This window comes from Corythoichthys intestinalis, chromosome 9 (assembly GCF_030265065.1).
Source record: "Corythoichthys intestinalis isolate RoL2023-P3 chromosome 9, ASM3026506v1, whole genome shotgun sequence".
NCBI classification, from domain to species: Eukaryota; Metazoa; Chordata; class Actinopteri; order Syngnathiformes; family Syngnathidae; genus Corythoichthys; species Corythoichthys intestinalis.
In genome coordinates this window covers 10,134,084-10,151,934 of record NC_080403.1, presented here as the reverse complement: position 1 = coordinate 10,151,934, position 17,851 = coordinate 10,134,084, and the positions used below count along the sequence as shown (strand labels likewise).

Below are 17,851 nucleotides of genomic sequence, written 5' to 3'. Positions count from 1 at the left end.
CAAAGTAACGTATGATGACGCATGGAGCTACAGTATATAGAGTGGATAAGTGGATTTCAGCAACAATCCCCCACCACTCCAATGGGACGATCGTCTTGAGGGGCCGCAAAAGTGTTGGGGCTAGGGAAAATGCACCCCCTGTCAGACGGTCCACTCAAGGGGCCTAATGATACTCAAACACTTTTGAATAACTACTTAGAAGAATTAAAACTAATACTGTAACCTATTATTTGCGCACAACCAAACTGGTCTTTCTTATATGGTAACACGGATAGAACAAAATGTAGCTCTTAAAAGATAAATGTTAGAATGAGTTATAAAAATTTGATATTAAAACCCCAATGTTTTCGTTTTAATAAAATTTGTAAAATTTAACTCGAGCTGTCCTGCTCTTTAGGTATGATTAGCAATTTCAGTGAAACTCAGGGGAACGAATGAATAAATGTGTTAAACTTAATTTGAATGCTGGCTATTTGTATCATTTTCTGCTCAGTACAATATAATGGCACCTTATTTTCTACATTGAGATATAAGAGGACTGTCGTGTACTTTATTTATATTTAAAGCATGTACGCTGCATGCAGTTAGCGTTTCAAGACCACATTCAAGTTCAAATAACATTAACGATCACCACAAGGACAATGTTATTTTTTTTCTACACCGATAGTATGTGTATTGTTTATCGATCTATTAGCTGCAATCAAGTAACTCAAGTTCTCAGATGAAAACCAACAAATTTGTTATGGTCCGCGAATTCTGAGCAAGGTTGAACCCACAAAGCAGACAACAATAACAGAGGAATTGTGTACAAGGGTTTATTGAACAAACACATATGAACACACACACACACACAAAAAAAACACACGGTCGTGAAAAGGGAGACAAAAAAAAGGGTCCATGACAGCAGGTTGGGATGAATAGAAAACAAAACAAAACAAAACAAGGGAAAACTGCGGTGAGAGGCGGCAAAAGCATGGCGAAAACAAATAAGGCACTCAAATACCTGCAGAAGATAGAGGATTCTAAAAACGAGGGCGGCAGACGAACGTAAAAACCAAAGCAAGGATGCAACGAGCAACGAAGGGATCGAAAATATAAACTGGCAAATAGCAGCAAGTCAATATCTCGGCAGCCCGCCTAGGATCGGTTTAAAGACACTACTGATGGGCTGGAATTGGATGCAGGTACGACGTCGGGAGCTCATCCCAAAGCTCTGTGACAAAACAATCTGACCAGCAGCAGAATGTGACAAAATCATGCCAATCGTCATTCTAGCTTTGCTGCTATAATCCACAGCTATTCTCCCAGCACCACCCAACGTCATCACCCCCAGGTGTATTGCGCGAGTAAAACATGGCGCCCTCCGTAGGTCAAAACATGTACTAAATATGATGCTTTTAAATCAATGGCAATATTTTATGTTTCTAATAACATATTTTAGTAAAAGAGAATAATTGTGGTTTATTAGAGCACATACGTTTTAAGTCCGTGGTTCCCTTTAATGAGTAACGACTAAATCATGCCGCTTCCAACTCTCAAATGACTCTCTGAATCTCAAATAAGACAATTTAAATTTAATTTTAAATTCAAAATTTCTGTAATAGTTGCTATAACATATACGCATGTGTACATTTGTTTTAATCAACTATAATATTTTATATAACTATTAATGTTCATGGAATGCATGCACCGCCACATACACTCAACCCTGTTACCATAACCTTTTAGGCATGGTAAAAGAAGAATGGTGACACAGGATGTCATCAATTTTCTAAAAGAATGACTTAAGCAAATTTATATTCTTTTAGCTTTCATATTTTTGTATCATGCGAGCCTTGATTTAATGCCCCTACCTCATACAACCCTGTTATACATGTTCTCAGAATAAGAGCTTTTTCACTTATTTACCTAAATAAATCTGTCAACTTGGACAACAATAACAGTTAGCTAAACAGTTAGCTTCTACTACCGAGAGAAAGCAAATATTAGTAGGCACTGTTTGCAACCCTGTTAATGGCAACCCTATTACTGTGACCATACCAAGTATTGAAAACGCCAAATAAATCATATAACTTTTTATCATTGTTCTGTAAGATATCAAGCCTGTGGTTGTATATTACCTATTAAGGAGGAATATGCGGTAGAAAAAGTAAAGGTTCATTATTCAAGAACTTTGAAGCTGAAAAGTCCTCAATTCTGGAACGACCAATCTACATATATAAGATATTATCTCTCTTTGGATGTAGTGCCTACAGTGACAGCCAGCCTGTTGTTGTCAACAAAGCTGCATTTCCGATAAACTGATAATCTTTCATGCACTCGGATTCTGTGTAAGCTTCCCGGCAGCAGTACTTGGACAACAGGTCATTGATATCTAGTACAGAATCCGTGTGTCTCTCTCTCTGAGTCTGCATTTATATAGATGAATAATTTCCATGAAGGGAATTAACTTTTTTGCAGGACTGCACTACATACAGTACATGGTTACCTCATTTGGCAAACATATTAGACACAATTCCTGTGTTGATTAAAATTGAGTTTTAACATATTTTACGATGAAGATTTATTGTGACTCAAGCGTGGGAGTGGGTTATTCAAACAGAGCAATGAAGAAAGAGGAGTTTGCCCTTTAGATCAACATTATTTGCACATACATGCTGCCCTGTGGGTTTATTTGAGTTTAAAGGCCACTTTAGGACTCCTGGCTTCACTTTGATCAGCGCCACGATGAAGAGAACTGTGCTGTATATCAGCATCTTTGGGCTGCTTCTGGCTTTTGGTACCACACAACCCAAGGTAGGATGATTGATGAGACAAACGAATGCAAGGCCACAACACATTCTTGTGATGTTTCAGTGCTTGACTTCAGGATCGTGGGTACTCGGGATAACTGTATGTATTTAACATTGATGTATATCAGCAGCAATTTGTCCAAATTTCGAAATTGTCCGATATGCACGTGTGATATATCATTGGAAATCTTAAAATCACAAATTTTCTGGGGGAAGAAAAATTATGAACAGGAGGGCATTTCTAAAAAAAAAAAAAAAAAAAAAAAATGTTAAACAGCAAAACCCTATCTGGAAGTGAGAGCATGCGAGAGCAGAATTAAAGACGCCACAATTTTGATGAGATATTATTGCGTACTTACCTTGTTTCGATACAAAAAGTGTGATCCAAAAAAGCTGTGTCAAGACACAGCTGTGAATGGATTTTTGGGGATTTTATGGGTGAAACATGGTAATATAACAAGGGTCGGGATGCAGAAATCACAGACATCAAGGAGTGGTCGAGATGTTGTTTTTCATATATTTACCCTTTTAAATGTTGTTTTTCAGTTTTTCTGTGTTTTGAAGCAATTATTTATTATCTACCATATAGGAGAAAATGCGACAGTAACAAAAAAAATACAATTAAGCGATAGAGGTCGATAGCCATGACTTTTTTACAGACACCATTTTTTTTTTCATTGTGACATCATTTGTTTAAAAGTTAAAAATATGCGAGTTAATAATTTTTTTTACGTTGTTTTTTTTTATTTTTTTATTTTTTTAAAGAATTAATGATTAATTAATAACATTTTTCATTTTTTATGGCTGGGTTGAAACAAAAGCGGTTGCGCGACATCTGTAAACGGGGGTTTCCAGGGTAAAAGGTACAGATTAAAAATAGTTCGGGGGCTTAATGCGCCATGAATCTGCTATGGCAGCATATCGACATATTGTTCTTTCAAACACAACAATTCTTTTGGCTTAATACACAGCAGTTTATTTTAAAGAGGGTTGCAAGAGCAGAAACTGGTTTTTCAGTCTTGTCTGTGTTTTCCGCCATATATATACATGTATATATATATATATATATATATATATATATATATATATATATATATAAATATGTATATATATGTATATATATGTGTGTGTGTGTGTGTGTGTGTGTATATATATATATATATACATACATTATATATAAATGGCGGAAAACACTCAGGTGACTTGAATGTCCGCTCTGAGACCCCCAGTTTAGCCAACTTTCAAGATTGTCCGATATGCATGTGCTACATCATTGGAAAGCTTAAAACCTCGATTTCCGGGGGGAAGAAAATATTTGAACAGGGGGGCATTTAAAAAAAAAAATGTAAACAGCGAAACCCTAGCTGGAGGTGAGAGCATGAAAGAACCGAATTAAAGACGCCATGACTTTAACGAGATATTATCGCGTACGTACCTTGTTTTGATCCAATAACTCCATGTAGCATGTATCACTGAGTGTCAAGACACAGCTGTGAATGGCCATTGCTGGATTTTTTGGGGAATTTCATGTGTGAAACATGGTAATATACAGTAACTTGCAAAAGTATTCGGCCCCCTTGAACTTTGCAACCTTTCGCCACATTTCAGGCTGCAAACATAAAGATATAAAATTTTAATTTTTTTGTCAAGAATCAACAACAAGTGGGACACAATCGTGAAGTGGAACAAAATTTATTGGATAATTTAAACTTTTTTAACAAATAAAAAACTGAAAAGTGGGGCGTGCAATATTATTCGGCCCCCTTGCGTTAATACTTTGTAGCGCCACCTTTTGCTCCAATTACAGCTGCAAGTCGCTTGGGGTATGTTTCTATCAGTTTTGCACATCGAGAGACTGACATTCTTGCCCATTCTTCCTTGCAAAACAGCTCGAGCTCAGTGAGGTTGGATGGAGAGTGTTTGTGAACAGCAGTCTTCAGCTCTTTCCACAGATTCTCGATTGGATTCAGGTCTGGACTTTGACTTGGCCATTCCAACACCTGGATACGTTTATTTTTGAACAATTCCATTGTAGATTTGGCTTTATGTTTTGGATCATTGTCCTGTTGGAAGATAACTCTCCGTCCCAGTCTCAGGTCTTGTGCAGATACCAACAGGTTTTCTTCCAGAATGTTCCTGTATTTGGCTGCATCCATCTTCCCGTCAATTTTAACCATCTTCCCTGTCCCTGCTGAAGAAAAGCAGGCCCAAACCATGATGCTGCCACCACCATGTTTGACAGTGGGGATGGTGTGTTCAGGGTGATGAGCTGTGTTGCTTTTACGCCAAACATATCGTTTTGCATTGTGGCCAAAAAGTTCAATTTTGGTTTCATCTGACCAGAGCACCTTTTTCCACATGTTTGGTGTGTCTCCCAGGTGCCTTGTGGCAAACTTTAAACGAGACTTTTTATGGACATCTTTGAGAAATGGCTTTCTTCTTGCCACTCTTCCATAAAGGCCAGATTTGTGCAGTGTACGTCTGATTGTTGTCCTATGGACAGACTCTCCCACCTCAGCTGTAGATCTCTGCAGTTCATCCAGAGTGATCATGGGCCTCTTGGCTGCATCTCTGATCAGTTTTCTCCTTGTTTGAGAAGAAAGTTTGGAAGGACGGCCGGGTCTTGGTAGATTTGCAGTGATCTGATGCTCCTTCCATTTCAATATGATGGCTTGCACAGTGCTCCTTGAGATGTTTAAAGCTTGGGAAATCTTTTTGTATCCAAATCCGGCTTTAAACTTCTCCACAACAGTATCTCGGACCTGCCTGGTGTGTTCCTTGGTTTTCATAATGCTCTCTGCCCTTTAAACAGAACCCTGAGATTATCACAGAGCAGGGGCATTTATACGGAGACTTGATTACACACAGGTGGATTCTATTTATCATCATCGGTCATTTAGGACAACATTGGATCATTCAGAGATCCTCACTGAACTTCTGGAGTGAGTTTGCTGCACTGAAAGTAAAGGGGCCGAATAATATTGCACGCCCCACTTTTCAGTTTTTTATTTGTTAAAAAAGTTTAAATTATCCAATAAATGTTGTTCCTCTTCACGATTGTGTCCCACTTGTTGTTGATTCTTGACAAAAAAATTAAATTTCATATCTTTATGTTTGAAGCCTGAAATGTGGCGAAAGGTTGCAAGATTCAAGGGGGCCGAATACTTTTGCAAGGCACTGTAACAAGGGTCCAGATTTTCTTTTTCATATATTCACCTTTTCAAAGTTTTTTTTTTTTTTTTTTTAATTTTCTTTGTTTGGATTGATTATTTATCATCTAACATATCGGACAAAATGCGACAGTAACAACTAAAAAAATACAATTAAGCGATAGTTATGAGTTAGATAACCGTGACGTTTTTACAGACAGCATTTTTTTTCATTGTGACGTAAATTGTTTAAAAGTTTAAAATATGCTAGTGAATAATTTTTTAAAGTTTTTTTTTTTTTTTTTGAACGAAATATTGGACATCAGTTAGTGATTCTAAGCTAAAAATGACAGACATTTTGAATAATAAATATAATTTATTACCTTCGTTTTATGGCTGGGTTGAAACAAGCGGTTGCGTGATGTCTGTAAGAGGGGATTTCCAGGGACAAAATGGACAAATTAAATGTAGTTCGCGGAGCTTAATGCGCCATGAATCTGCTATGGCAGCATATAGACATATTGTTCTATCAAACAAAACAGTTCTTTTGGCTTAAAATACAGCAGTTTCAGTTTCAGAGGAGTGCAAGAGCAGAAACTGCTTTTTCAGTCTTGTCTGTGTTTTCCGCCACATATATAATTATTATTAATTATTATAATCAAGTATATTATAAATGGTTAATTTGAAGTCAATTTGAAGGTTAAACATGTAAAGTGTGTTTCTGGTTGTAGAAGCATGCACTTTCACATCAACAGTAGCAAGACCTAATTGCCATAAATATGGCTATTGAACCATAATGAGTTTGACACCCCTGCGCTAGACCAGTGAGAATTTATGTCCACCTTGTTTTTTCATATGGATTTGCACTTTGCTCAGCTGATGACAGACCAATTTGTTCAGGATGATTGGGAGATCTACAGCTTTCACATCAACTCCACCGTGACCAGCCGTTACGCTACCACCGTCATCAACAGTCGTGTGGCCAATCGTAAAGACGAGTCCAAAGAAATAGAATTCCACGTCCGAATTCCCAAGAATGCCTTCATCACCAAATTCAGAATGTAGGTGCAGTGATCAACTATTATGTGCATATTAATATGTACAGTATGTTATGTGAGCGGCAGTTGTGAGCAGCAGTTCTGGGGGCGAAAAAGCTTTGTTAATGCCAGTGATCATGGGAGAATGGCCAAAATGGTTGGAGCTGATAGAGAGGAAACATTAACTCAAATAACAACTCGTTCAACAGTTATGCAGAAGAGCATATCTGAACACACAACACGTCAAACCTTGAGGAAGATGAGCTACAGCAGCAGAAAATGACACCAGGTACCACCCCTTGAAAAAGTCTGGCCATCATCATCTGATTTCTGGCATCATCAAGACATTTTCACCCAAAGAAGTGCCGCTCACTTGATGTTATCTCTTTTTTCGACCATTCTCTGTGTAACCTAGAGACGGGTTGGGCTAAGAATCCAGGTAGTGTAGATCAGCAGTTTCTGAAATACAGTACTCAGACCAGCCCGTCGATCACCAACATCCATGCCACATTCAAAGTCACTTAAATCACCTTTAGATCACCTTAGGTCAATCTGAGGTCAACCGGCCCCCCATTTTGATTAGAAAATGGCTTAAAATTATGTCAATCGTTTATGCTTCGTTTGCGCTGGTTTTTGCTGTTTGTTTGTTGTGATGCTATCGTTTTATAGATATTGAGATATTAATTACGAGTGATGACGGCAATTACAGCCACTCCGTCGCGGCTGACGGAGGGTACCAACACTTTCAATAACAGAGGGGTGTCCCAACAACTAGCACAAATATAGCACAAACAAATGTCATCACTACGGGTGTATTTTGCAGTGAATGGGGGGCTGCGAGTCGCGTCGTCACTTGAAATTAATATGTCATTTATTGCAAAATGGACCTGAAGAGGTCCCATTTGTACTGTATGTGCTACGTTTGCGCTAGGTGATGTGTATGACACCCCTCTGTTATTGAGAGAGTTAGTACCCTCCGTCAGCCGCAGGAGTTGGAAAATCGGTTACGGAAAATTTGCGAATGACGTCATCACTCGAAATTAATATCTTAATATCTTTTAAATTAATGCAGCACAAACAAATTTTATCTACGGCACAAACTTGCATGAACGAATGGCACCATTTCGGGTCGGTTTTGCGATAGATGAAGGGCTGCGTGACGTCATCACTCGGAATTAATATCTCAATATCTGAAAAGTGATAGCAGCACAAACGAAACTTTTGACATCACCAACCAGCACAACAAAGCATAAACGATTGACACCCTTTTTAGCCATTTTTAATCAAAAAGGGGTGCCGGTGTTCTGCCAGACCAGCGTACTTTATCAGAATAGCATAGCCTTATGCCAGTCTGACAACTACGTCTATCGTGTGAGTTTACATGATCAAAGTAGCATTCTACGCATGCTACAGCAATGTTCTATTACGTGGGTCATTTCAGAATTTTTGAAGACAATTTACGTCCTTTCCTTCACATTTGAAATTATTCACACAAGAAAACCGTCCTTTTTTTCATTCTTTTGTGTTTTTAATTTGGGCTTGTACAATTGATCAGAGAAGCATTCCTACATATATCCTCTGTATGCTATGATGATGTTCTAATACCTGGAACATTTCTACATCATGTTACAGCTGAGGTATACCTGCTACAACGACAATTATCAAATAGTTTAAATTTAACGATGCAGTGAGTAATGCTGTAAACGTGAATACCCAATGTAGGAACGCGTAACGTGACCCACGACGAAAGAGGATAGCAGAATTTACAATTTGAAAATGTTTCAAAACCAGAGAAAATGCCTAGCTCCTTCTGGGTATTATTATAAGTAAATAAAAAAAAAAAAAAACATGTACACTAGTACCTTGACATATGATCGCTTCGACACACGATCTTTTCGCTATCCAACGTAAAATTTGATATGCCATTTGTTTCTACATCCGACGACATGCTCGAAATACGACGATACACAGTATGACAGAGCCGCAGTTTTTTTGTTTTGCCGCAAGACGGATGCACGGCGGATTTACTTGTGAGAGAAATCAACACGGGTTCTAAGAATGTTAGTGCAGGTGGTGAAAAAAGGAAAAAGGTGACGCTGACCATTGAAATGAAGATGGAAATCACCAAATATGAGCGTTGTGTGCGCATCCGTGAACTGACTCGACAATACGGCGTTCCTCCTCCGACTTCCATTCGCCAGTCTTTATAAGGTGACAATTATTATTGTTGTAACATCGCCAAAGAAATCGTCAGCTTCGACAGGTTTTTAATAATTTTTTTTCAAAACTTGTGCAACATAACACGCCTACTGTCCGCAGCAGCTGACACCAACAACAGAACATTGAAAGAGAACGTAAAATCTCTGCCGCACCTATCTCTCTCTATGACACCAGCCACACGGTGCGTTCAGGTACATCACGCAAAACACAACCTCCACATTAGAACCCAATTCATTATATTATTACTGGTAATATTATTATTTGGATTTTTACTTATAATTTATTTGTTTTGCTCTGTGTAATTGCTATTTGCAATAGTACATGCAGTATTTGTTAAGGATTTAACGTAGGTTTCGGGCTGTGGAACGAGTTAATGGAATAATTTTGGAATAGGTACATAATATAATTATATATAATTAATGTATTCATATGGGAAAATCCTGCTCGACATACGACCATTTCAACTTACAAACAAGGTCCTTGAACGAATTAACTTTGTATGTAGAGGTACCACTGTAAACAATAAAATGTAGCATGAAGCCATCATTAAAATCATTATTTTTGCTTCCCTGTCATCGCCAGTGTGCCACCATGATGAATTAAAAACTAGTTGATGTACAAATTTGGGCATCCTGATGTGTTACAATACCGGTTTACCTCAGATTTGTAAATATCTTAAAAACGATAGCAGCACAAACAAAAGCTTTTACAGCACTAACAATCACAAATGTAGCACAAATGGTTGACATAACTTTTTATATAAATTTTCATATGAGGGGGGGCAACAGTGGGCGCATTACTTTTTCTTAAGTACAAATTTGCTGTACTAGGTATTGAGAAAAGGCCAGCGTGCTTCCGTGCCCACAAGTTTGTTCTTTTGACTGAAGTCACGGAGTCTGGGCTTGTGCTGTGCACTATAATATAAACGATACTGGGGACTTGAGTCGGTGGGCTGAATACGTCGAAGACCAACTCAGCCAACATGCTTTCCCTCAAAGTGCCTATTACAGGATTAAAAAAAAAGTCTTAAATAGCATTATTATGTGAATTACAATCATATTTTGAGACGATTCGACTATATACAACAATTTGGCAAAGCGCAGATGCTGAGAAATAGTCTTTTAATCTGCCATTTAGAAACATCTTTAATTATAGCGCTATGGCATCCCCAGCTGGAGGATGACATTGGCAGGGTCACGATTTCAGCTGATTTAGAATTCAGCTCATTGAGAGAGAAGATTCAAGACATCAGTAAAATACGACAGAGAGGAGCAAAATGTCTCTCTACTCCAGTATTTTTACAGGATATTCTTTTTATCTAAGTATTTTGCCCAAATTGCTAAATAAATGTTATGGTCATGACAAATAACAGTCTTGTGCTAAATAGAATATGAAATATTAAAAATGCGTTTATTCAGTACAATAGGGCAAAATTACTGCATTATGCTGAAAACTGACAACTTATCCTCTCCCAAACAGTATTTTCTGCCACCGGAGGTTGTCCAACTTTTGTCATTTTCCTGCCCGGCTTCGGAGAGCGTAAACAAACCAGGAGGCGTGACGGCTAGCCGACATGCTAACCCAAACCGAGCGGCGTTTCAAAGTCTTATTTCATCTCTCGAAGCGAAAAATCACACAAAACTACCCCGACTCCGACTCATGTCACATGGCGGCGGGGTTGTTGATTGTCTTCGCCTGTTGGCAACCCCCCCGGCAGCGAGAAAGTGACAGCTCGTCGTTCCCCTGCTGCGGGCAGGAGAGCTCGTTTGCCAGGGAAGTAGCTGGAGAATGACCGCCAGACAAACCGGCCGACGTCAGAGAAGCGCATAGCTGCCCGAGCCCAATCCGAAGACAGTGGTCTATTGCTGGTGTTCTTCCAAATTTTTCACCCTTACAATATTTTGCTCCCAATGCTGTTGTGGCTGTGAGAGGCTGTAAGACCTCTTTTACATTCAGTTAGACTCTCAATATTATCCACAGGTGCTAAATAAACAAGTATCATCGTAAGCATACATGTTCAACACGAATATGGCGTAAATTAATGCTTGTCGACACGGCGAAGACGTAAACAGTGAGACAGCGGCGTGCAGTTGTTGTCTGCAGCTAACATGGCAGGATGTGTCTGAGGAGAACTTTTCTACATGTCCGTCCATGATCAAATGTTAATAAATATCCTTTTATTTAAAGAAAGTTTGTAGTGTGTACTTTGTAATCGCTGTAGTCATGGCCACTTTTAACACAAAGTCACGATTTCTGATGGGGTGCAAAATTTTTTCAGAACATCGGGCACACGAAGAGGGCAATAAGCCGAGTATAGACCCTACTCACCAACGTCACAGAATGACGTGTCACTGTATCCGGCCGCCATATTGTCCGTCATTGTTTATCCTTATTCTCAATGTTTTCAATTTGTCGTGCAATTTATAGTGCAATTCATGGAAGCCCCGATGCTTTCAGACGCTGTAAACTCATTGGATGCGTTGCATAAAAGGCGTTATGTGGAAAAGCTTAAGTCTATCCATTGGCCAGATCCATATTTGATGCCTAAATCGATATTTTTTGACCCGCTGTCTTCGCCGTCTCTTCCTGACATCTGCTACCCTGATATCTACAACTATCTTGTCCACAGAAACTCAGCCTATTCTCACAAAACTTTGAAAAACTTTAAGAGCAGCACTCTAAGCAACATTACCCCGTGTGACCCTTTACTTCCAATTTTCTAAAATGGCGACAATAAAAAAAAAAAAAAAAGTTGACTGCGATGGCCGACGCTTCAAGGATAGGTGGATATTGGACTATTTTTTCAATAAAATACGCAACAACTGTGTCTGCCTCATTTGCAAAGAGACAGTCGCTGTTTTCAAAGAGTTCGATGTGACGCGATATTAGCAAACAAGACACGCTGACATGTACGACAACATTACAAGGAAGATACGCAGCGAGAAATTATAGCAACTTGTAGCTAGTTTAATTTCACAGCAGCAGTATTTCGCAAGAGCCCGAGTGTCGAAAGAGAACGCCACAAAGGCGAGATTGTTGAAATTATGAATTTAAAAAATTATAATAAAGCAAATGTGACACACAGAAGGCTTGCTAAAATGTGTTTAAATATATTTTTCTACGTAAATCAGCCAAGGTAGCCCCCCACATTTTTACCACACCAAATCCCCCTTTGCAAAAAGTTTGGACACACCTGTTTGACTGATGATCCGGAGACGAGGCCAGCTTCTTTCACTTGGTACCAGCTTAATATTCTGAAAAAAATAATGATGGTGGAAGAAATAAGCATCTTGAATTTGAAACTGTATCTTGTCGGTGATTAGCCTCGCAATGATCTTAATTGTGGTTGTCAGCCCAAAACCCTCTAAATATATATTAAATGCATCTTACCAGATATAAAATGACTACTACATAATCTGTGGTGATCATTTGGTGCCCAGTTTTCTCGTCGAATTGCAGCAGTCCATCTCGCTCTTCTCTCTGGGTCTCTCGGAATACGGTAGAACTTCAAGTCTCTCCGTCTATCTTCTCTGTTACTGCAACCAACCGTCAAACACGCCTTCACCATTTTGATTATTAATTTTAACGAGCAGAAAAACACGCCATAATAGGAGGAATTTACGTAGCGGTAATGCTTAAACCCGACGAGCTGACGGACAATATGGCGCGGAGGCGTGGTTGTGACGTCATGTGAGTAGGGTCTATAGCACTCTCCCGACGGGCAAGCGAAGAGGACCGAGGGGGGTGTGCGACAAGCCGCCGGTCGCCGGGGGACAAGGAGCATTGTCAGCCGCAAAATGCAAGCCACCTCCATGTTAAAACGTGCCATGATCCCAGTATTTGACATAATACACAACACAATGTTTACTCACTTCCTCGTAAATCCAATGGTCCCAGAGTTCTCGGATTGTTTTGGCCAATCTCGGGGTGGGGTTTTTTGAAACAAACCCTGCAGCACATTTGGCAGGCGTGATGCAAAAAATAAATGAATTAATCCACAAAATCAGCTGAATCCGCACTCCATCTGCATGATAGAAAGCAATGGTGTATTGTGAGACATTGACCAGGGTGACGTCACATTCTCGTTCCTCCTCAAAATAGGAAGTTATTTCATAGCGCGGGATTAAAAAAATTGAATAAATAAAATGATCGCATACACACACATCCAAACAGTCCATTTCATTCGGGACCATAAAATTCGGCGTGAAATATGAAATAAACATGCTTTTTTCTGTCATAGGCACTTTAAGAGGGCAAAGCCTGGGAAATCTGATTAAGGGTCTTTTATCTCGGGGTTGAGGTCACTAATGTTGTTATAAAGCTGGTGGCAGGGCTGAGATGAGATTCGCTCGGAATTCCAAAAGGCTCTGGGTGTTGTAGGGCTATATCGGATAATGGCCAATTCCACTCAAAAGATCCTATCAGATTAGTCAAAGTCAGTTTGGAAAAATTAGAACTATATTCTTGTCGATCATTTGTTGTTGGGAGATACAGTATACAGTACAGTACAACTGAGATTTTTTTTTTTTACCCAACTTTTACTTCAGAAAAACTTAAATGTTCATAATGATAATAATGATGATGATTAGGAAATAACTTTGATCTTTTCCTGACTTTCCCCAGGTTCATGGAGGGCCAGGTGTACGATGGTGTCGTGAAGGCTAAAGAAGAAGCTAAAAAACAGTACAATGAGGCTGTATCCCGTGGAGAAAGCGCTGGCATAGTCAGGTATTTTCCAGGATTCTCAGAAATCATATGTATTATATGTAGCGGTTCACTTTATCGGATTTAAATGAAGTCAGGGTGGTTTCAGTTCTCACTTGATGATAATTTGAGTGAGTAAATGTTGTTCTGATTGGTGACCAGTCAAAGTTACATTCAACCTCCCCCACTAACCCGAACAGGCTTAACGATACAGAAAATACATTCATGTCTGCTTAAATATTTGTTTTCTGTACCTGTCACAGTTCAGTAGGGAGGACTCTCGAGGAGTTCAAGACCTCAGTGACCGTAGCCGCTCACAAAAAGGTTACCTTTGAGCTCACGTACGAGGAACTACTCAAACGCACGCTGGGCAAGTATGAGCTGCAGATACACGCTCGCCCCATGCAGCCTGTCAAAGATTTCAAGGTACGTGTATACCGTGGCGTCATATTCCTAATAAATCACTATCATTACACCCGTCTGATTTATTCCAATTCTCAGGTGGATGTGCATATAGACGAAAAAGCAGGAATCAGTTTCATCGATGTTAAAGGGGGACTTACCACCGGCGTGCTGGCAAATGCCATCACCAAAACGCATGTAGACAAACAGGTAAAACACAAAGCAAAGAAATACAATAATATTGCATACAACTACTGGCTAATACCATGCTTCCAAAGTAAAGAGCCCAAATTTAAAGGGTTTTCCAAATTACATGTCACTTGGTTTATTTTATTTTATTTTAAATTACATGTCACTTGGTTTATTTTATTTTATTTTGTTTTCTCAATGTCGCAAGCTACAGAATTCGTGCCCTGTGACCGGCTAGCAACCAGTTGAGCGTGTACCCTACCTCCTGGTTATAGTCAGCTGGTAGGTTCCAGACTATGGAGGACCAGGAGTGCAAAAATTACAGAAATAAATACACAATTAAATAAATTATAAAATGCGTCATTGTAATGAAATGCTTCTATTTCAATATTTATCTATTTATTTATTTCAATATTTATTTGGATATTTATTTGTATATTTCCATTTTCTATTGATTTATTTCAATTTATATATATTTTTTAAAAATTTTATTTATAGATTTCATTTCAACATTTATTTATTTCAATATTTATTTATTTATTTCAACATTTATTTATTTCATGCTTGCACTCACGTTCCCCTTGTAACTGCATGAAATAGTTGTATCTGTCATTGGCTCATCAAACTCGGTAGGCGGGCGTGGACCAGGCGGGGTTTGAGTAAATTTCAATTTATATATATTTTATTTATTATTTTTATTTTTCACTTTTTTTTTCAATTTCTATTTTATTTATTTCAACGTTTATTTATTTATTCCAATATATATTTATTGAGTTGATCAAGCCAAGCGATTGCTCCTTCCTTCCCAACCTGGCTCGCATAATGAAGGCTGGCCTGACCGCAGTAATAAACTAAACCGCTGTGTTTTGTAAGCCACGTGCTCAGGGTCCGAATTTCCAGTGTCAACATGTTCTGGTAAGTCTAACATGTCCGTTATTGAATCCCGAGAGAGCTCACGCAGGACCTCGGCAATCACTGCCATGTTGGAAAGGAAGGAGAGATAGCTTGACTCGATCAACTCAATAAATATATATTGGAATAAATAAATGTTGAAATAAATGTTGAAATAATTAAACGAAAAATGAAACAAATAAATAGAAATTGAAAAAAAAAAGTGAAATATATAAATAATAAATAAAAAATATATAAATTGAAATAAATACATAAATATTGAAATAACTAAATAAATATTGAATTAGAATTGTTTTAATGACACATTAAATAATTTATTCCATCGTGTAATTATCTATTTAATTTTTGCACTCTTGGTCCTCCATACAAGCACCACTCCGACCCATGTGATAATATACAATATGGTAGAATGTTGCAAGCCAAAAATATTACTGCTAATATAGACCCCAATCACCAACGTCATACAATCACGTGATTGCTGTATTGTGCCGCTATATTGTCCGTCATTGTGTGTCCGTATTGTCATTGATCGTAGTTTCTAAAGGTGGATTCACTTGCAGATTATGGAACCCTCGGTGCTTTCAGACGCTGTAAACTCATTGGATGAGTTGCATAAAAGCCGTTATTTGGAAAAGCTTCGGTCGATCCAGTCGCCAGATCCATATTTGATGCCCAAACCGATGTTTCCTCCCGTCCGGTCCCGTCCCGTGCATCAGAGATCGTCCTGAGACCACAAAATTTCCAATCATACCCCGGTTTATGTCCCGATGAGGAGTCGGTTACCCAAAATCGGCACCGGCCCGAATATAAATCGACATTTGGTCAGCTGAGAATCAACATTGTAACGATTGTAATGAAACTTGATCGACTACGGGCCGGTGTGTGCCCAAAAATAGCTGCCCTGCGTGAAATGTCCCCCCTGACAGGGGCGCTTATCTATAACGCTTTATTGACGTGAAAACATCAAATGTTTTCATGGACGCTTTACAGTAATGGATTTACGACTGCAAGATCGTTTTTTAAAATAATTAAATTACACAAAATATTAGTACTGTATTTTAGTAACAAATCGTGGACTGGGCCACATAACCATCTTTGAACAGAAATTTATTAGTCTACAGGTTTTCAAGATACATATTCACGGTACAAGAAAGTTGTTTCCGTGTGGGCGCTGCCATCAGGGGTGACATTTCACGCAGGGCGGCTATTTTTCGGCACAACACCTGTTGTTGCGCTCACCTTCTTGCTGCGCGACCGTGGTGACGAGCTTCGTAGTCTCCGTCTGATGATGTCTGCGATCGTGTTGGCATCATATTGATGTTTTTGCCACTGTCTTACGGCTGTCGACACAAACGCATCATGGACCGAGATAAACAAACCGTGCTGCTTTCGAGATTTGCCCTTTTAACAATGGGCACACAGCAACTACTAAAATGACCGTTTATCTTCTCTGTTACTGCAACCAACCGCCACACATGCCTTCACCATTTTGATTAATCAATGGTAACGTTTGTCAGGAAGGTTTTTGTGTTCGTTTACTCGGCGGTTATTCCTTAGACAAGCAGACAAACTTGCAGTAATAGGAGGAATGCATGTAGCGGTAATACGTAAACACGATGAGCTGACGGACAATATGGCGGCACCAGTCAGGGGGTCGGAGTTGTGACGTCACGTGATTGGGGTCTATAGACAAGTTTCCTGAGCGAAACATGGGCGGCGTCATCTTGGAAAATTGCTGCTTGGAACTTCTGGTTGAGAAAAAAACCTTATGAGTTGCGATTGAAGTTAGCAGTGTGTTGACGAAGTCAAAATCAAATCAAAGGAACCCACTGATTCTTCAAAAATGGATCGTATACAAGGGTTTGGGATTTACAGTGCTGTGCGTGGCTGTGCGAACTCTTGGAAGCGCCTAAAGAAATGGTTTGAAGGGGAATATTTTTATTACTGACCAGCTACAAAGCACCACTGTGGATGTACCCCACCATACGGCTTACATAGGAAACGAGTGGCAGACAATAGTTCGCGAATGTGGATCGCTGCTCTAAAATTAAAGTCTCCACCTAAAAGATTATACAGTGCTGGCCGAAGGTACTGGCACCCCTGCAATTCTGTCCGATCATGCTAAATTTCCCCCCGAAAATGATTGCAATTATTAATGCTGTGGTAGTAATATCTTCATTTATTTTGCTTGCAATGAAAAAACACATAAGAGTATGAAAAAAAAAATCATTATCATTTTCCACAAAACTTCAAAAATGGCCCGGACAAAACTATTGGCACCTTTTGAAAAATCTCTAATTTCTGTAATTAACAGTACCTGTTACTTACCTGTGGCACATAACAGGTGGTGGCAATAACTAAATCACACTTCCAGCCAGTTAAAATGGAATAGAGTTAACTCGACCTCTGTCCTGTATCCTTGTGTGTACCACACAAGAAAAGAAAG

General features: G+C 39.0%; 1 protein-coding gene across 1 annotated transcript in view; it reads left to right on the top strand.

The window, feature by feature from the left end:
- The first annotated feature begins 2,631 nt into the window (after positions 1-2,631).
- The window catches only part of LOC130921434 (inter-alpha-trypsin inhibitor heavy chain H3), an 85,051-nt gene continuing 69,831 nt past the window's right edge, over positions 2,632-17,851 (top strand). Inside the window, exons 1-5 of the mRNA XM_057845319.1 lie at positions 2,632-2,796; positions 6,842-7,002; positions 13,822-13,926; positions 14,166-14,328; positions 14,404-14,514. Of these exons, the coding sequence (XP_057701302.1) occupies positions 2,728-2,796; positions 6,842-7,002; positions 13,822-13,926; positions 14,166-14,328; positions 14,404-14,514 (609 nt within the window). The 5' untranslated portion in view covers positions 2,632-2,727. The remainder of the gene's footprint in view (positions 2,797-6,841; positions 7,003-13,821; positions 13,927-14,165; positions 14,329-14,403; positions 14,515-17,851) is intronic.